This window comes from Podospora pseudopauciseta (genome assembly GCF_035222475.1).
Source record: "Podospora pseudopauciseta strain CBS 411.78 chromosome 2 map unlocalized CBS411.78m_2, whole genome shotgun sequence".
Taxonomy (NCBI): Eukaryota; Fungi; Ascomycota; class Sordariomycetes; order Sordariales; family Podosporaceae; genus Podospora; species Podospora pseudopauciseta.
In genome coordinates this window covers 1,270,902-1,290,130 of record NW_026946663.1, presented here as the reverse complement: position 1 = coordinate 1,290,130, position 19,229 = coordinate 1,270,902, and the positions used below count along the sequence as shown (strand labels likewise).

General features: G+C 54.6%; 7 protein-coding genes across 7 annotated transcripts; 5 read left to right on the top strand and 2 right to left on the bottom strand.

The window, feature by feature from the left end:
- Positions 1–1,408: 1,408 nt before the first annotated feature.
- QC763_203260 (uncharacterized protein) lies at positions 1,409–3,915 on the top strand (the record flags this gene model as incomplete). Its single annotated transcript, XM_062909360.1, has 2 exons — positions 1,409–3,351; positions 3,403–3,915. The coding sequence occupies exons 1-2, from the start codon at positions 2,476–2,478 to the stop codon at positions 3,913–3,915; spliced, it is 1,389 nt and encodes a 462-aa protein (XP_062768133.1). The 5' UTR covers positions 1,409–2,475.
- Positions 3,916–4,423: 508 nt separating this feature from the next.
- Positions 4,424–5,873, top strand: QC763_203250 (uncharacterized protein; the record flags this gene model as incomplete). Its single annotated transcript, XM_062909359.1, has 2 exons — positions 4,424–4,627; positions 4,695–5,873. 2 exons carry the CDS (start codon positions 4,424–4,426, stop codon positions 5,871–5,873), a joined length of 1,383 nt encoding a protein of 460 aa, XP_062768132.1.
- A 59-nt stretch (positions 5,874–5,932) lies between these two features.
- QC763_203240 (uncharacterized protein) lies at positions 5,933–9,294 on the bottom strand. Its single transcript, XM_062909358.1, has 3 exons — positions 7,991–9,294; positions 7,085–7,891; positions 5,933–7,021 (listed from the first exon to the last, which is right to left on the bottom strand). The coding sequence occupies exons 2-3, from the start codon at positions 7,518–7,520 to the stop codon at positions 6,033–6,035; spliced, it is 1,425 nt and encodes a 474-aa protein (XP_062768130.1). The 5' UTR covers positions 7,521–7,891; positions 7,991–9,294; the 3' UTR covers positions 5,933–6,032.
- QC763_203230 (uncharacterized protein) lies at positions 7,981–8,988 on the top strand (the record flags this gene model as incomplete). The annotated part of the gene is made up of 1 exon (XM_062909357.1): positions 7,981–8,988. The coding sequence occupies one exon, from the start codon at positions 7,981–7,983 to the stop codon at positions 8,986–8,988; it is 1,008 nt and encodes a 335-aa protein (XP_062768131.1).
- A 67-nt stretch (positions 9,295–9,361) lies between the features above and the next one.
- On the top strand, positions 9,362–13,072 carry IRR1 (cohesin complex subunit; the record flags this gene model as incomplete). The annotated part of the gene is made up of 2 exons (XM_062909356.1): positions 9,362–9,845; positions 9,921–13,072. 2 exons carry the CDS (start codon positions 9,362–9,364, stop codon positions 13,070–13,072), a joined length of 3,636 nt encoding a protein of 1,211 aa, XP_062768129.1.
- Positions 13,073–13,752: 680 nt separating this feature from the next.
- On the bottom strand, positions 13,753–16,408 carry QC763_203210 (uncharacterized protein). Its single transcript, XM_062909355.1, has 2 exons — positions 16,146–16,408; positions 13,753–16,080 (listed from the first exon to the last, which is right to left on the bottom strand). The coding sequence occupies exons 1-2, from the start codon at positions 16,288–16,290 to the stop codon at positions 14,141–14,143; spliced, it is 2,085 nt and encodes a 694-aa protein (XP_062768128.1). The 5' UTR covers positions 16,291–16,408; the 3' UTR covers positions 13,753–14,140.
- A 175-nt stretch (positions 16,409–16,583) lies between these two features.
- On the top strand, positions 16,584–18,835 carry cut15 (Importin subunit alpha-1; the record flags this gene model as incomplete). Its single annotated transcript, XM_062909354.1, has 3 exons — positions 16,584–17,138; positions 17,362–17,871; positions 17,927–18,835. The coding sequence occupies exons 1-3, from the start codon at positions 16,905–16,907 to the stop codon at positions 18,833–18,835; spliced, it is 1,653 nt and encodes a 550-aa protein (XP_062768127.1). The 5' UTR covers positions 16,584–16,904.
- Positions 18,836–19,229: the final 394 nt, after the last annotated feature.

Below are 19,229 nucleotides of genomic sequence, written 5' to 3'. Positions count from 1 at the left end.
TGTTTTTGTTGCGTTGGTGTGTGGTTCATGATGTTTTCTCGGTGTCCTTTTTCTGAATGTTGTACATTGCGGCCTGGACTGAAGCTCCGGGGAAGCGTGAGCCAGAATTTTTTTTTTCTTTTCTCTTCTTTCTTCCGAATTTCTTACTGTTTGAGGCTTCATTCTGTGTTGATGTTTTTGTCGTATGGGGTTCTGATGGTGTTGATGGTGTTGATGGTGTTAATGGTGTGTTATTATGCGCCGCGAATACCACCTGTCTGTTTGGTGCTATGGTCATGAACGTATGGAGTAAAAACTTACCAAGATATTGGATTTGGTGTGGGTTAAGCAGTGAACGTGGTTTCTCCCTATCACAAATTTTCAAACCTTTTTGTATCAAAATATGCCTTCGCAAGTCAGCAGCTCGCGACATATTCCAATATCTGTCGCAAGGCCCGAAAAGTCGAGTGGAATGCGCCTCTTGGAGTTCAAGCGCGCATTTTATTTCGAGAATGGGATCACTGTCGCCCAACAAATGCGAACTATGTTTTTTGTTCTGTTTCATACAGCCATCATGAAAGAGTGTGTTGTCATCACCATCTAGCAACCCTCGCGATTTCTCTGTTGCTCAACAAAAAAAAAAAAAAAAAAAAAAGGCAACTTCCCGTGTAAGTGGTGAGATTTGATTGGTCGGGCGCATAGGATTTAGAGTTTAAGCCTGATCGGGGTTGGGTTAGCAAGGCTTTTTCAAACGGGCGCTAGGCGGTTTGTAAGCTGGCGCATGTCTTTGCCAATAAGCGTCGCAGCTTATCTCTTGATTGAGGACTTTAGTTATTGTAGGGCGCAATATGTCTGGAAGGATTCCTTGTATCTTCCGTATATTCTTAATGTGCGCAAGCAAGTTTGGGTTGAGTGGCTTTGTTCTGGAAGCGGGGAGATCAATCAGATCCAATGGCGTGGTTCTAAAGTTGCCCCACATTTGGGGGTTCCTTCCCTTTCTGTCGAGAGTTTGGCTGAGATGGGGGCGCTGATTGGTTGAGAGGGTGTTGACATGGGTTTTTTGGACCGGCTTTGGGCGGTTGGTTGTTGGGGTTTGTTGCCACTTGGTCTTGGCTTGGGGGAGGGGTTGAAGATCTCTACACTTGGGGAATTTTATCTTTTGGATGAACCATTTTGAAGGTGCCAACATGTACAGATTCAGTGTTCAACGGACTTTGGATGTGGAAATGAGTTCAATAGCTTATGTTGACTGAGAATTGAAGCTAAATGCGATGCGGATATTCACGTTTGCTTGGGCTGTCACCGGGCCATGAATGGCGGTCTGCGACTCGATGCACCCCTCTGTGACTAAAACCTTCCCGTTCTCCTCCTAATAGCGCGCGCGACGCGGTGGTTGAGTCATCTGACACTTTGACGTTTCTGCGCTGCTGAAATTTAAGCGATTGGTTGGGTTCTGAAAGAATTGTTTTGGTTTCTTGATGATGTTTTGGTCGCACGACTGGAAAGCCTCGTGGCACTGAGACAGTTTTATGTGCGACTTGAGGACTGGGAAAGTTATGACGAGGTTGACAGCAGCGAAGATCGCGATTGTCTGTTCTGTGTTCATATTGACGATGGGGGCGACAAAGCCGATGGAAGGCGACCCTATCTTGGTGGGGCAATTGACGAGATTGGGAGTTGAGATGCTTGACGGCAATTACGATTTGGAGATCCCACTTCAAGCTTGTGTTCCCATTGCTGAGAAGTCGTGATGGCTGCTTTGTCTTGTCCAAATATGAACAATATCGCCGTCTCCCAAATCAGGACCGAAAAAGGCCGCCTCACTTCGGCACCCTCCCGTCTCTCCCGGCCAGTCGGCGACAGCTAGAGTTCCACAGCCGTTATCGGGAGCGGGAGTTGTGCATATCGGATGAGAGCCTCGGCAGCCGGCGCTCCCTACCCGACAGACACCCATCCCGTCCTTGACGGCCCGGGATAGGCCGTCTTTTGATTGTCGCCTGCACAGTGTGCTTGATATGTCATATTTCAGCCACCTACCCAGCCAGCAGCGGCATGTCGATATTGCTTGTTATTCCCGACTGGGTGTTTCCCGCCATTTGCGGGGACAACTGTCGGAGAAGATGTCAAAATCAAGGGCGTAAAGAATCTGCAAGATGACATCTTGACACTCGCCCGCTTGTTTGATGATAGTGACAGTTCTCGATATGGCCGGGAATAAACGACGTTTGACCTACCAAAACCAGGGTAGTCTACCCGGCAAGGATGTGTACGATAAACCCACACTTTTCCCACCCACGACTGGCTTTTTTTTTTCTAGAAACCTTTGGACGGCGGAGTTAAAAAGTCATTGGTGGTTTCCTAACGCCGATGGAATATATCAACGGCTAAACTACTACTACTACCACTACTACTACTACCCCTTTCTTGTCGTCATTGTTTTTTGCTGATTCAACTTTTACAACCTACACAGGGTGAGCCAAGCAAATAACACTCATCATGAACGTTGACATCGAAAAGGTCGCCTCGGCCCCATCACCGCCACCACCAGCAGCACCATCATCATCACATCCCAACACCAAAGAAACGAAACTCACAACAGCCCAAGATGCAGACCTATCAGACAGCTCCGACCTCGACTCCCCAACAACAACGCCAGACGAAGAAGAAGAAGAAGAAGAAGAATTCACCCCCCCCGACGGCGGTCTAACCGCCTGGTTCCAAGTCCTCGCCGCCTGCCTAATCAACATGCTCGCCTGGGGCTACCCAACCGCCTTTGGCGTCTACCAGCTCCACTACCGCGACACCCTCCGCCTCCCCGAAGCCCAAGTCTCCTGGATCGGCTCCCTCCAAGTCTTCCTCGCCTTTGCCCTCTGCATCTTCTCCGGCCGCCTCGCCGACGCGGGGTACATCAAGTCGACCATCATCGCCGGGACGTTCCTCGTCGTCTTTGGGACCTTTATGACGAGTTTATGTAAAGAGTACTGGCAGATTTTCCTGGCTCAGGGGTTGTGCACGGGGTTGGGGTTGGGGATTATTTTCATGCCGCCGCTGTCGGTGGTGAACAGTTACTTCAAGAGGAAAAAGGCATTGGCGCTGGCGATTTCGGCTACCGGGACGGGGTTAGGGAGTGTGGTTTTTCCGGCGGTGATTCAGTATTTGATTCCAAAGGTTGGGTTTGCCTGGGCGGTGAGGTGCGCGGGGTTTGTGGCGTTGGGGATTTCGGTTGTGAGTGTGGTGTTGCTGAGGCCGGTGTTGAAGCCGAGGAGGAGCGGGCCGGTGTTTGAGTGGGATGCATTCAGGGAGGGGCCGTATTTGTTGTTTACGCTGGGGGCGTTTTTGTTTTTTTGGGCGTTGTTTTTCGGGAGCTTCTTTGTGAGTAGTCTGAGGATGGAACGAAATGATAGATGGCTAATGTGGGAACAGATTAATGCGTTTGCGAGGAACATTGTTGGGTTCTCGACGACGGACTCGGTGCAGTTGTTGCTCATCACGAACGGGATGAGTGTTGTCGCGAGGCCTATCACAGGGTATTTGGCTGATAACTATATTGGTCCGATCAACATGCATGCCTTCCAGATGTTTCTGCTGGGGTGTATGTTTTTCTTTTGGCTGGCGGTGGACTCTGCTACGGGGCTTTATGTGTTTGCCATCTTTCTTGGTTTCGCGATGGGAGCGGCCCAGGGTGTGTTTGGTGGTGCGCTTGCCAGTCTCTTGAAGGATCCAAGAAAGATGGGAACGCGGTTCGGCATGGTCTGCACTCTTTGCGCGTTTTCTTCGCTGGCTGGGCCACCAACTGCTGGTGCTATCATCGACAGGTCAAATGGGACATATACATGGGCTTGTGTTTGGGCTGGGACGGTGGTGGTGTTGGCTTCGTTCATAATCATGTCCGCGAGGATAGCTGTGACGGGGTTTAAGCTGGCTGTTAAGATTTGAGGGCATATGGAGAGACATGTCAGGAAGCAACTTCTTCCGTGAGACGGCATATTGGGAGGAGAGAAGCTGTCAGCAGCATAATGTTTAGTTGGAATGCCCCATTGACCACACCCTCGGCATGCAGATGTCGTGGGCCGATATCGTCTGCCGTACTGGTGTGAGGGAGGCTATTTTCCGACCAGCTGCCGAACCGACGACGTCGACCTGTTTGTTCCCTTGGGTCCGGATCCGTCGCCCCGCGTCCTCTTACCCGTTGATTTACCCCAGGTTATTCCCCGCCTTACGGGTGCTGGTGTACTGCCGCCCCCACTTAGTTCCGGTTACACTCGACCGGCGACGGCCAGGACATGTGTCTCAAATGTGATATATTAAAACGCCACGCTGCTGGCGTTTGATGTGAGATGTGATGTTTTGTTTCAGTGATAACTGTTGAGAGGGGGTGAAGACACATATCATCATCCTGCTATCTCACCCTCACCTGCCCCATCTTTCACACACCACACTCACAATGGTCCTCCCATCAAGTGACGGGCCAAAAGAGGTGCCTATACCAGACACAACTACTGAAACAAAAACTCAAGATGAAGGCATCCACGTCGTCATCATCGGCGCCGGCCTAGCAGGTCTAGCAGCAGCCCTCTCCACCAAGCTCGCCAACCCTCTCCACCAAGTAACCATCCTCGAAGCCGCCAAAGAGCTCCAAGAAGTCGGCGTACGTCCCTCCCCCTCTATTCACCCCTATTCATCTCGTCTGCTAACCTTCCCCCCCCCCCCTTTAGGCCGGCCTCCAAGTAACCCCAAACGGCACCCGCCTCCTCTCCCACTGGGGCCTCACCCCCATCCTCGCCCCCCTCGCCGCAGTGCCCACCTCCCTCTCCGTCCACCGCTACGACGGGACAAAGCTCCTCGCCCACGAACCAAACCTACAAGAGCGGATGCTGGAACGGTATGGGTTCCCTTTTTGGGATTTACATCGGGTTGATCTGCAGAGGGAGATGGTGAAGAAGTGCTCAGAGCTCGGTATCACCATCAGGCTTAACTCCAGGGTCACGTCGGTTGATTTCGAGACGAACACAGTCCATCTCGGGTTAGTCCAGAACCCGGCCAGGAACACGCTCTCAGGGGATGTGATCCTCCTGACCGACGGCCTCTGGTCGTCAATTCGACCATTATTTCTAGGCCAACCCTCCCCAGCAATCCTGACAGGCGATCTAGCCTACCGCATCACCCTCCACGCCTCCCACCTGACCGGTCCCGACGCCGACACCCTCCGAAAACTCATCACAAACCCCACAGTGCACTTCTGGATCGGCCCCCACAGCCACTGCGTGGGGTACTCGGTCTCCTCCTCCCAGACCTACAACCTCGTCTTCCTCTGCCCAGACGACATGCCCTCCCACGTCGCCAGATCCGACGCCTCCCTCCAGGAATTCAGATCCAAGTTCTCCGGCTGGGACCCCCTCCTCCAGAAACTCATCTCCCAGATCCAGTCCGTCCAAAAGTGGAAGCTGATGTGGCTCGACCCCCTCCCCAACTGGACCAACCCCCAAGGGACCTTCTTCCTGGCGGGCGACTGCTGCCACCCCATGCTCCCCTACCTAGCCCAAGGCGCCAACTCCTCCCTCGAGGACGGCGCCGTCTTCGGGCACCTCCTCTCCAAGGTCCGAAAATCAACCTCTTCCTCCCAGCTCCCCAAGATGGGCAGGCTCTACGAACACCTCCGCATGGAACGCGGCCGGCGCATCCAGCTCGAAACCTTCAACCAAAGAAACGACTCGCACCTCCCCGACGGCCCGGCCCAGCAAGCCAGAGACGAGCTCATGACCAGCCAGCTAAACGACGACGATGTCCGCCCAGGGTTCCCATCCAGATGGACAGACCCCGAGATTCAGGCCTTCTTGTATGGGTATGATGCTTACGAAGAGGCGGAAAGGGCCTACCAGGAGAGCCCTTATTGAGTAACTAGAACAGAGCTGTCAAGCGAAGTAAAAACATAGATACCAAAGTCAAAAGAAAATCGCGACTTGCATGGAAAAGTCCTCTCTTTTTCAACACAGTGGACGACTAAATCTCTACAGGGTATCAATACTTTTATTCCCATCTGCCTTTCCATCTAATCAAGCGCTCCCAGCAGCACCAGGAACCTGCCCATCCACCACCCACGGCTCCATATCACTGGTCCTAAGAACAGAAGAAAAGACCGCTTCGACACGGCCCATCGAGTAGGCAAACCCTCTGGGCGGCTCGCCCGGTTTGGCATCCTCCATCTCAAGCAAAACAGCCGTCGACAAATGTCTGGGCGCAACACCAGTGCCCGAGTCCATGGGATAGCCCCCCCAGTCAATCTCAACCTTTCCTGACTTTCGCACGATGAGCTTGCCCAGATATCCCGCCTGCGGCACCACTGGCTTTTCCTCTTCCTCCTTGCTCTCCTCCTCTGCTACCTCCTCCTCCTTAACCCCGGTAGTCAGATCGACGGGAGCATTGCCCTGTTGCTGACCGTCCAGCGTGACCACCTCGTCGTCGCCCTCAGTCTTGGCGAGCGAGCCGTCATCTTTGACGACGTAAAGCGGTGGTCTGACGGGGAACTGAAAGATAAACGCGCGGTCGTCCAACGGTTCCGAAAAGAGGCGGCGCTGTCTCCGCAGTTCCTCAGCTTTTCCGCTGCTGATTTGGAGCTTCTGGCTCGTATCCACCAGTAACATATCTTCGTAGCCGGCTGTGTCGGCTTCCCCATAGCGAGGGGGAATGCTGTCCATATCAACATCCTGGCCACCGCCCTCAGTTTTTACCTTGGCGGCTTGTTTGGCAGCAAGCCTATCCTTCGCAGCCCGCTCCTTGTCATTCACAAAGAGGCCCTCCTCATCGGAATCCTCCTCTTCGTCTGCATTGTCCTCGGTGCTGTCCTCCTGAGACTTTGGCTGCACACGTCGGATACCCATAGGCATAAGGGGCCGGTCTTTGTTGTCGTCATCGTAATCTTGGACATAGTCGTGCAATAGATCCGCGTTGACTCTGCCGTCACTGCCGAAGAGACCGCCGGCCTCGTTCTTGATGTAATCAGCCCTACCAAAGCGACCACCGCCTGAGGAGCCGCCGCCGCCGACTACCAAGGTATCAGCAAACGTGCACGACTAGTTGAGATGCCAGAACAAAAAGCAAAACTCACATGCTCCTCCACCAGCAAGAGGACCGAGTGCAACTGTGCCTCGAGCGCCACCACGGAAACCGCCACCACGGCCACGGCCTCGTACGTTGGCCTTGGCTAAACGAGCCTTTCGCTTCTCCTCGGCCTCGTCCTTAGCCTTGCTGATTTGGCCGAGTTCGCGGGCAAGTCTCTCACGATCTGCTGAGCTACGACGGACATTCTTTGGTTTGAACTTTGGAGGTACTCTGGTACCAGCGGGTGTCGCAGTTGCTGACCGGCCCGGGGGGGGGGCTGATGTGGACGTCGAAGCTGATGCTGGTGTGTCTGTCTCGGATTTGACCACAGCAATAGCCGGCTCAGCGGAACCATCGCCGGCGACCGGGGCAGAGGCAGAGCCGCCGCGGGCGGTACCTCCTCTACCTCGACCACGCCCTCTGGGGGCGGTTTTGGGGGGCATGGCTGCCAGAAGTCACGCGTGCTGAAAAGAACGGTCTGGAGTGGTTGCTGGTACTCGGTGTGGTAGGTGCGAGTTGACAAGACAATGAGCAGCTGTCAGTTGAATCGGGTGCGTTGGTTTTTCGCAGGTTGCAAGTGTGAAGATGCGGAAGGGAAGCATGGATGGCATAAGTTCTGAATTCTGACTGTCCCCACCAAACTTTTTTGACCGGGGGCGCCTGCATCGCAAGCAACGCCAAGGTGGGGGACGATACAGGCTCCCCTGTCTGAGCGCGGGGCAGGGGCCGTTCCTGGGCGGCGATAAACAGATAAGGGTCATCTGAGAGTGGCTCATAGCCAACCCTCCCCTCTTGGCACCCCATCCACCCTACACTACATGAGACAGATACGATACGGTCAGCTCCGATCAAGGAAGAAAGAGAGATCTTGACCATTCATCATGACAATGGGGTGACAACACAATGAACTCACCATTTCCCAAATCTACGTCCGTTCCGGGGCAGGGCCACCTCGTCGCAAAGCTCCTACCCGAGGGCATCTCCGGCCTTGAGACCTTCACCTACCAGTACCCTCTCAAACTCATCTCACCTTCACGACCGTCCGAAGATGAGAGCGTGCTGGTCTTCCTACTCTCCTATGGCGGCGGACTGGTGGCTGGCGACAAGGTCAATCTTAAGGTCGACGTGCGAGCCAAGGCCAAGCTGACCATCGTCACACAAGGCCACACCAAGGTCTTCACGTCCACCTCCCCCGACATCGTCACGCGACAGGACATGCATGTCCACATTGCGTCCGAAGGCGCACTCTGCCTCTTGCCCGATCCGGTGCAGCCATTCGCGGGGAGTGTGTATGAGCAAACACAGATATTTCGGCTTGAGGAGGACGCCTCGATATGTCTTCTCGACTGGGTCACGCGGGGTCGCACTGCGCGAGGAGAGAACTGGAGTTTTGTGCGATGGGTTGGGCGCAATGAGATATGGACTATCCCTGCTGCTCAGGAAGACGGAAAGACGGATTCGAGAGAAAGGTTGCTTGTCAGAGATGCCGTGATCCTGGACAGCAACAGGTCTCACCCGGAACTGGCCAAGCTGCGAGACTCGATGCACGGCGTGGGTATCGTGGGGACACTGCTGCTCAGGGGGCCACTGATGAAGTCGTTGGGAGACTTCTTCCTGGCCGAGTTCGCTGCTCTCCCGAGACTTGGGGCTCGTGATTTCCGAAGCGATGCTGCTAAGCAGGCAGCAGCGTTAGCTCAGGCAACTCCGCGAGAAAAATGGAGGGCCGAGAGACTCGTGATGGAAAATAACAGCAAGCTGTTGTGGTCGGCCGCCAACGTACGGGGTTGTGTGGTGGTCAAGTTCGGAGCCCCTGAGGTGGAAGACGGACGGCTGTGGATTGGATCCATGCTGCAGGAAGAGGGAAGCATCTCGCACCACTTTGGAGACCATGCCCTTATGTGTGTACGATGATACACTTGTAGACCTTCATTACCCTTGCAGACTTTCATGATGATGAATGCCGGAGAGAGAATACATATTCAACAACTGAATGTGAAATGAATGCTTTGCGTCACAAGCAGCTAGCTGCGTGCATGGCTGATGTCTCAACAATAGGCCCCCGGTAGGTGCATATGGCTGCTGATTGCAGCTGGAGGTGGTCAGTGCACAGAGCCATGTTGGTGGGGGGGGGGGGAAGCGGTTCAATCCGCCCAAAATAATCTGGGTGATCGCACCGGCACCGACCTTTCCCAGCTTCTGAAGACGCGTCAATTGCCCCCAAATCGCAGCCAGTTTCTGTGTTTGGGACAGCCCTGTTATACTCTTTACCAACCCGACAAATGTGATGTTATCCGGACGACAGCCCCTCATGGAAACATCAGACAACAACGCGACGACGGGCTCTCCCGCTCCCACCTCTTCGGCGCGCCGCTCGGGACGCGTCTCCAAAGCGCCCAACAAGTTCATCCCCGATGCGCCCGGCGCCAGCAAGCGCAAGCGCAACTCGGATAACGATGATGAAGATGACGACGACAACCGGGACAATGATGACGCCGAGAACGAGGCCCCCGACGATGAAGAGGACAACAACAATGCGAGCGACGACGATGATGATGGCTCCGAGACAGCCGCCGAAGAACCACGCCGCGCAAAGAAGAAAAAGAAGACGCCTTCTTCGTCGTCGGCGAAACCGAGAAAGCCAGCGACCAAGAAGCCAAAGACCAATGGTGACGCGCCCGGTCATGACCAAATAGTAGGCCATCTGCCTAGCAGGCCAAAGAAGGCGGTTCGGCTCGCCATCACACGTCCGACTGATGTTGGGTTATATGGTGCGTGCGGCAGAGTTGTGGTGGGGGCGGCTGTTTGTCGCGCTGCTGAAACATGTAAACTGACCGGAATTACAGCCGACATTTTTGCTTCGGGCGACTCCTCGGACAAGGTTGCGACAGAGTGGTACCACAAATACCAAGCCGACGATGCGGCTGCCGTGACGGAGCTGGTAAACTGCATCTTGCTGTCGGCCGGGTGTGACCAGCAGGTCACGCCCGACGACATCCGAGATCCCGAAAACTGCTCCAACAGACTGGCGGATCTGCAGAATGTCTACACCGAGGAGGGCATCACGGACTACCCCTTGGTTGCAAAGTCCAAAACGACCCGGTCTTTCCGCGATCTCTTGGTCGGCTTCTTCAAATCACTGCTGACGGTCCTGCACGAGACCGACATGCTCTACAAAGACACTGCCTTGATGGAAAATATTGCTAGATGGGTGGCTTCCATGTCTTCGTCCACGCTTCGGCCCTTCAGACACACGGCCACCACCGTTGCCCTTGCTATGGAGGCTGGCTTGGTCGAGATTGCCAAGAAGCTGGATGACCGCGTCAGCAAGATGACGCAGCAGCTTGATGCCGAGAAGAAGCGCAAGGGCAAGAACAGGGAGCGTCTTGCTGTGATTGAGAAGAACCTGAAGGAGGCTGAAGAGAACCAGTCCATCTGCCAGGCGCAGATCCTGGATTTCTTCGACACTGTGTTTCTCCAGCGGTATCGCGATGTTGACGCCAGGATTCGCTGCGAGTGTGTCGAGGCTCTTGGTGGCTGGATCTGGAACCTGCCCACACAGTTTGAGACGCCAGAGTATTTGCGGTACCTGGGTTGGATGTTGACCGACGCGATGCCGCAAACACGACTGGAGTCTCTCAAGCAAGTCACCCGGCTGTTTAAACGGGATGCTGAGAAGCTCGGTCACTTCATTGACCGGTTCAGACCACGGCTGGTCGAGATGGCCACCAAGGACGCCGATGTAGGCGTCCGGGTGGCTGCTATTCACGCCATCCACATTCTCAAAGAAACTGGCATGTTGGAGCCAGACGAGATTGACTCGATTGGCCGGTTGATTTTCGACTCGGAGCTGCGTGTCCGGAGAGCAGTCATCGACTTCTTTGCCGGTTGCGTTGACGATTTGATTGAAGGCAAAGTGGAAGAGATGGGCGGCAGCGATGTTATTGATGAGGTTCTGGGCGAGGAAGACGATGACGACTACTCCTCTCCTCGTCGGGACTGGATCAGCGTCAAATGTCTCGCTGAACTTCTTGCCGCATATGACGCCCAGCTGGAGGAGGAGGGCAGCACCGCTCCGCCCCGCGGTCTTGACATTGCCGTCGGGATGGTCCAGGCTGTCGCGCCGGAGACGAGGATATCTCTCGCCTCGCAGGTCTTGTACGAGAAGATTGACCAGGTGAAGAACTGGGAGATCCTGTCCGGCTATCTCCTTCACGACCACACCACCAGCACAAAATCAAAGTCCAGGTCTAAGGCGTCCAGGAGCAACTCTAATGAGGCCGCCTTCAAGGCAGCCGTGGCGCCCGAGGGCAACGAGGAGGCCATCATTCTCGAGATTCTTGCTTCGGCCGTCAAGCTTGGTCTGTCGCCCAACACGGAGGACGGACATAGGAGGAAAGCCCGGACGGATGCGGCCGATACGGCGGAGGAATCGGCGATACACCTGGCGACCAACATTCCCCGCCTGCTGAACAAGTTTGGTGCAGACGAGAAGACAGCTGTGATGGTGCTACGGCTGGAGCACTCGCTTCCGCTGGACATTTTCCAGCAGCTGCGTCAAGACTCCACCACGTTCAGTCGTTTGTTGGACGAGATTTGCACCCAGTTTGACCGCCACGTCGACCGCGGCGTCTTGGCCGAGGCGACGGCTGCGCTGCTGCATGCTCGCAAGCATGACGAGCTGCAGGAGATCACCGACAGCAAGATTGCTGACCTGTGGGAGATTGTTATCAACGCTCTCCGGCACTTTGATAAGAACAATGAGCTTTCCGTGCGGGGCAACATGGATCCGGCGACGATCACGGGGTTGGGCAATATCCTGCTCAAGATGTCGAAACTGGCGTCGATAGCGAACCCGACCGAGTTTCTTGAGGGGGGGGACCAGCCCGCCATCGAGCTCCTGATCAAGATCGTCCACCGCGGCAAGCTGGACGTTGTTGACGAGGCGCTGGATGATTTGGAGGACGAGGCTGTGTCGTCTGCCGTGTCGTCTGTTCAGTTCTACTTTTTGTGGAAAGTGAGGGCGCTGATTGGGAGTGTGCAGTCACGGGCTGATATCCCGAGGGATGACATTCTGACGCTTAATTCGCTCAGGCAGGACTATTCACGGAATCTGATCTGGACGTTGTCGTCGAGGGGAACGAACGATGAGCTGAGGTTGTTTTCCACTGGGGGGTTGTGCGACCTGCATATCTGCTTTGCGACGCTGAGAACGGCGGTTGGGCAGCAGGGCAGTCAGGGGGCGGCGTCTCCGAAATCGTACAGTGACCTTGATGTCTTGCTTGAGCCGATCAGGGCTGACTTGATCACGGAGCTGATTGAAATTTTTGATGCGGCGGAGAGGGCCTATGCGAAGTGTTTGAGGCGGAGGTTGAACGAGCCGGCGGAGGATGAGGAGCCGGTGGAGGAGGAGCTGTCGGATGACGAGGGGGGGGAGGGGGAGGAGGATATGACGCCTGTGGAGAGGAGGGGGAAGGAGTTGAGGTTGGAGAGGGCGCTTTGCGAGCTGGCGGGGAAGTATGTCCTTTGTATTCTGGCCAAGATGCTTGATCAGGGGGGACGGTTGAGGAAGAGGATGTTGAGGAATCAGAGTAAGCTTGGGGGGAATTTGAAGGAGGTGGTGGCGTATTTGGATGAGGGCCGGTTGAGGGAGAGGGTGGAGAGGTATACGAATAAGGGGAGGAAGGTTGCGAAGGGGGTCAGGAAGGGGGGGCCGACTGCTGCTGCTGCTGCTGCTAATAAGGGTGGGAGCGGGAGTGGTGGGGGGCATCAAGGGGGGAAGAAGTTGAGTGAGGAGATTGTGGTTGATGGGGAGGATGACAGCGAGTTGTCCGAGGTGGAGTTGGAACTGGAGGAGGATCCGATTGAGGAGGAGGCGGAGGAAGGGGGGGAGGAGGATTTGAGGAGGCGAGGGTTGGCGGAGGAGGAGGTTATTGATGAGGGGGGGGAGGAAGGGGAAGGGGAGAGGATGGAGGAGGATAGTGTGATAGGGGATTGAATAGGGTTCTGGTAACAGGTTTTGAGATGCAAAGGGTAGATAGTTACTTGTTTGCTTGCGGGCGGACATAATGATACGGAACTGGGCAAGGGAATCAACTGGGAATGGGGGGCGGTTGGGAATTGCGTCTTTGTCTTCTTTTCAAGTCGTTAGATTACCGATGTATTTCTTTTTCTTCTTTTTTTTTGCCTTCTCGTTGTTGTTGTTGTTATTGATTCATTTATTTTTCTGCATTCTCTTGCTGTACGCAGAACAAAAGGGGGGCGGTTGTTTTATGGCATGCTTATAATCAGGCTCATTGATGTTATCAAAGCATGGAGTAGGAGTAGTGGAAGTTTTTTCTGTTCGTATATTCAGTCGCTCAGCTTGGTGCTGTAGGTATGGGCTGACTGACTTGTTCTCCTTCAATCAAGTTCCTTGGGTCTATTTTTGCTGGTGATAGGTATCAATGGAGATTTCCAACTTTGCAACGTGAGGACTGTAGTTCGTGTCGATATCGAGACGGCTGCTACGTACAGCAGAAGCCCGTTCCTTTCATTTCCTCATTCTCTTATTTCCCTTAGCACCATCATTTACTGACTTTCGGGATAAGATAAAATGTTAAGCTTTTGCTCTTTTTGACTATGTATTCAACCAACGACTTTGCATCCCCATTCTTTCTATCCTCCTGGTCGAGTCCCTGACAACCATCGCAACTATATAAACCTATGCCAACACCAACAAAACAAGAAGATAATCGACACCAGTCACTTACAATGAAACACGACTTATATATATATATATATATATCCACATGTACAGAGACTGAAAGTGATAGCTATTGAAATAAGCTTAAACATGCAATGCCGTATGCCCTATTTAATGTTCCTCCTTCTCCTCAGCATATGCTCCCTCACATGTTCGGCTTCCCTTCCTGCCTGCTTGTCCCAAAACGCCTTGCCAGAACAGCCAAAGTAGAAAGGCAGATGATTCATCCCCCCCCCTGAAACGAAAAAGGATGTCGTTAATCATGAGACAAGAAAAGAAAACAGCATAGACACATAGACATAGACCTCCCCGAAAAACTAGTTACACATCCTTGATCCGCACCCCATCCATGGCAAACACACGCATCCACTCATCCTTCTTCCCAGTCCTGACGCCGTACTGCTTGATAGGGCACGTGAAGGGCTTGCTGACCAGCCTTATCTCATTCGACCTCGAGCTGCTCTCTTTTCCACGACCACTAGCCTCCTCCTTCTCTTCGTCACTATCCAGATCGGGCATCTGCGTACGGTTCCCATTGCTACCCCTAGAGCCTGGCCTGGAATTGACCTCCTGTTTGGAAGCCTGCTGTTTCTCACCATCAGCAGCCTTGACCTCCTCCAAGTTACCCCACAATATGTGCATGATGTCTTGGAGCTGGTACCGGCACTTCCTGTTCTTCCGGAGGTCGTCTGCATCCAAATTGGTGAGACACTGACCTGCACCATTGTTGACCGCCACCCACACCCGCGCAGGCGATGATCCATCCGCCGGCAGTGCATCTTCAAGCAACAGTGAGAACCGCCATTCCCAAGCACGCTTCACGGTGGGGTCGTTATCGCCACCGGAAGATTCGTCCTCGTCGAGGGACGATCCGTCACTGTTTTCGCTGTCTGAGAGATCATGGTACTGGGTGATCTTGCGGCTGACGGCAAAGTCTTCTATGCAGGAAGGCGAGAAGTCGACAACGCGGACAAAGGTCAGGTATTTCTTGTTCACGAATGGGACTTGAACCTCGACAGTGTCTGCATCGATCTTGATTTTCATAAAGCTCGGCTCGAGCATGCTCTCGATGGTTGTCAGGCCGACATTGCTTTTCTCACAGATTATCTGCCGATTTCCGGCAAGAGTGACATCCTGGGTCGGATTTTGCTTTGGCGGGTCACTCTTCGTGCTCGGGGCAACAGGCGCGGCAGAGACTACGCTTTGGCGAGCTTTTTCCTCCTTCTTCTTCGCTCTGTTCTCCGCCCGACGCTGCTTCGCGTTCAGAGCCGGCTGGTCCTCGATGGCCTGCACCTCTGAAGCTTTCCGCTTCTGACCTGCAACCTGAGCAGACTTGATGTCCTTGATCACCTTCTTCTTCTCCTTGTCCGCAGCCTGCTGGCGGCGCAAGGCTGCTGTGAGGCGATCGTCCATGTTCTCGCGATCGTCCAGGTTGAAAGGGTAGACGTTGATTCTGTTTGGATATGTCCGATCTTCCCGCACAAAACCCTCCAAATACTTGTAATCATGACCAAGTCTTATCTGCACATTCTTGAGTCCGATCCAGGAGCCAAGTTTGACATCCTCCTGCAGGGCGCGGGAATGAGGCTCCCAGCAGGTGACCTGAAGAGACTTTTTCCCCTCCGGGGCGATCCATCTCTCCGCTACTGGCGCGGGCTCCTCCGAGGTATAACCATATACATCGCCGTCTTGAGATGCATCGAGGTTCTCGGGAATGTGGTCATGGAAGGCCGGGTTCTCGGTGTAGTCTGACACATAGAGTGTTGCCTTGTTGTCAAAGTCAAAATGTGGTGCTCGCACAACTCGGACGATCAGGTCGTAGAACCTCTCTGCCTGCACATCTTGGAGCAGACTGAACTTGTCCTTGACGTTGGCAGATTGCCGGGCTGCCTGCCGAAACACCTCCTCTGAGGGGGCGTTGGTCTTGTCCAGTTTGTGGTAAAAGGCTGCGACATAGTGGTGGATTTCCTCGGTCAGTTCCGGGCGTTCGTCCTTTTTGGTGCACGGTCTCAAAGCCACAAAGGCGGATCCTGGAGGCCTGGGGATCTTGGAGGACTCGTATACCCTGATGGTGGTCTGATGATTAGTGATGAAGGACATGTTCCCGCCATACCTCTGGACCTTGACCCTATGAAGCACGACAACATCCTGGTAGGCAATTTGGGGAATGTCGGTTTCACGAGGTCGGAAGATGTTGAGCTTGACGCCATAGCATTCATCTTCCACGGAGCAGTCCATGAGGGACCATGTGGTTTTCCAATCTTGGGTTGTTGGTAAGCCTGGGTGCAAAAAGAAAGAAGAAGCACAGGAAGCAGGGCAAACATACCTTTGCTGGTTTTGAACAGGGCCTGGGTGTCAATGATGGAGCCTATGACATTGACCATATGTCCAGGCACGAACTTTTGGTCCAGTACATCCCTCAACCGGACAAACCCTTGGGGAAGATCTCCCTCTTCCTGCTGGGAAGCCATGGTTGACTGTGTTGAGCAAAGGAACTCCTAGGTCAAATATGGACAAAGGTGGGGGAGATACACTCAACGCGTCTTGAAAGCCGCGGGGCGCGTCTGGTCTACACTATCTAATCAAAGCGCTTCCACCTGCTCACCAACCCATCGCGGGAGCATGTGCTGTGGCCCGTGCCCTCCTTTTGTCTTGGGCCATTTTGGCCATGGAGGGGTAGTTTGGTTGTGGCCTCAGGCAGCCACAGCCACAGCCACAAGGGAGCGCTGGCTGACTCGAAAGGTGTGGTGGGAGGGTGGGGCACAACTAGGCCAAAACTGATCCATGCGCTGCGGGGCGGGGCGGGCGCCAGGCCAGAGAAAGCCCAGAGCAAGACCCTACCTATTTTCAAAGTCTCTTCACTCCAACTTCTTTCATCACCCAACGAAAAACTTTTCCCCATCGTGCATTCTACCATCATCACTTGGGCCTGCGAAAGCCTGACTCTATCAAAGTTCACTGTCTACCCGACATCCCCCGCCGCCTGGTCTGGTCCATCGTTCTATCTATCTATCTATCGACTGGCTCACCTCAAACTGCCTGCCATACCCACCACGGCCCATCTTCCATCGGCGAAACCGACATCATGTCTGAACGTTACATCCCCGAGCATCGCAGAACTCAGTTCAAGGCGAAGAACACATTCAAGCCCGAGGAGCTTCGTCGCCGCCGTGAGGAGCAGCAGGTTGAGATCCGCAAGGCGAAGCGTGAGGAGAACTTGGCCAAGCGCCGTGGCATTGGCACTGGTGCAGACCGTCCTGGCGCGTCTCTCGGTGCTGCCCCCGACAGTGACGATGAGAACCCTCCCAGCGAGTCTCAGGTATGTTTACGACAGTATTCCATGCGAGGCGCTGTTGCTTCCCGCTGCATCGCGTCCTCTGCCCTACCCCAAGGTGTCGATTTTGCGCTCCAGCATCATCCTCTCATTTCCACCCCACTTGTACCCCGCTGCGTGTTGCGGTTGCTGCTGTGCTGGGCCGACTGGGGCCGCATTCGGCAGCAAACCTCGCTGCAGACAAAATGCTGACGGAAAATGTGCGCAGCTCAACGAGGACCTCCCTCAGATGGTGGCTGGCGTCTTCTCGGAACAGATTGACGCTCAGATCCAGGCCACCACCAAGTTCCGCAAACTGCTCAGCAAGGAGCGCAACCCCCCAATCGAAGAGGTCATCAAGACTGGCGTTGTGAGCCGCTTCGTCGAGTTCCTCCGCTCTCCCCACACTCTTGTCCAGTTCGAGGCCGCCTGGGCTCTTACCAACATTGCCTCGGGCTCTGCTGCGCAGACCCAGGTTGTTATCGAGGCCGGTGCCGTTCCCATCTTCGTCGAGCTCCTGGGCAGTCCCGAACCCGATGTCCGCGAGCAGGCCGTGTGGGCTTTGGGCAACATTGCCGGTGATAGTCCCAGCTGCCGTGATTTCGTCCTGGCCCAGGGTGCCCTCCGCCCTCTCCTTGCTCTTCTCGGTGACAGCCGCAAGCTTTCCATGCTCAGAAATGCCACCTGGACCTTGAGCAACTTTTGCCGCGGCAAGGCTCCCCAGCCCGACTGGGCTACCGTATGTTGTCCCTTGTTCTTCGTGTCGCACGATGCTGATGTTCTTTTTGCTCTAGATTGCCCCCGCCCTTCCAGTTCTCGCCAAGCTGGTCTATTCTCTGGATGACGAGGTCTTGATCGACGCGTGCTGGGCTATCTCTTATCTCTCCGACGGTGCCAATGACAAGATCCAAGCCGTCATTGAGGCTGGCATCCCCCGCCGTCTTGTGGAGCTCCTCATGCACGCCTCGACCTCTGTTCAGACCCCAGCACTCCGCTCCGTCGGCAACATAGTCACCGGCGACGACGTTCAGACCCAGGTCATCATCAACTGCGGCGCTTTGCCCTGCCTTTTGTCTTTGTTGAGCTCCAACAAGGACGGCATTCGCAAGGAGGCCTGCTGGACCATCTCCAACATCACGGCCGGCAACTCGGCTCAGATCCAGTCGGTTATTGACGCCAACATCATTCCTCCTTTGATTCATCTGCTCTCCAACGGCGATCTTAAGACGCGTAAGGAGGCCTGCTGGGCAATCAGCAACGCCACGTCGGGTGGTCTGCAGAAGCCCGAGCAGATCCGCTACTTGGTTCAACAGGGCTGCATCAAGCCCCTCTGCGATCTCCTCGCCTGCCCGGATAACAAAATCATCCAGGTCGCCCTCGATGGTTTGGAGAACATCCTCAAGGTTGGCGATCTTGACAAGCAGGCTGCCGGCGACGGACCCGAGTCGATCAACAGATTTGCTCTGTTTATCGAGGAGTGCGGCGGTATGGAAAAGATCCACGACTGCCAGACCAACGCCAACGAGGAGATTTACATGAAGGCGTACAACATCATCGAGAAGTACTTCTCGGACGAGGAGGAGAACGCGGATGAGTCTATGGGCCAACCTCAGCAGTTTGGCTTCGGTGCGAACGGTGCCCAGCAGGGCGGCCAGGGCGGCTTCAACTTCGGCGCCAATGGCACCGAGTCGATGGATATGTAAAGAGCCTTGGCGCTGCAAGACAGCACTCGCTCGAAGACGGTTTCTTGGGTTGGGGTCCTTGCAGAGGAAGGTCCTGGCACGGCCTAGAAGACTGGTCGATCCCATAGCTCCCAGACTTACCACTCGACGCCGACCATTCCGCAGTCACAACACCACCAATAACACACTACCCAATATCCCCCACCCAAACACACACACAACACCTCACCCGGGCGTTATCTTAATTTTGTTTTCAGCGGCAACCGGCGAGACGATGGAGAGCACGACTAGCAGTGATGCATGATTGGAGGGGCGCGGTTGCCAGCCGAGGAGAGAAGGAGAAAAGAAAAAAAAGGGTCTGAAAGGTAGCTTGATAGCTCCTACCCTAGCGAGGACACACGAAGGAGCGCGAGCC

Coding starts and splice junctions, on each gene's coding strand:
- QC763_203210 (XM_062909355.1), bottom strand. CDS start 16,290: ATGGCTTCCCAGCAGGAAGAGGGAGATCTTCCCCAAGGGTTTGTCCGG. Junction 16,081..16,145: donor CCTGTTCAAAACCAGCAAAG/GTATGTTTGCCC, acceptor CAACAACCCAAG/ATTGGAAAACCACATGGTCC.
- QC763_203240 (XM_062909358.1), bottom strand. CDS start 7,520: ATGCCCCCCAAAACCGCCCCCAGAGGGCGTGGTCGAGGTAGAGGAGGT. Junction 7,022..7,084: donor TCTTGCTGGTGGAGGAGCAT/GTGAGTTTTGCT, acceptor ATACCTTGGTAG/TCGGCGGCGGCGGCTCCTCA.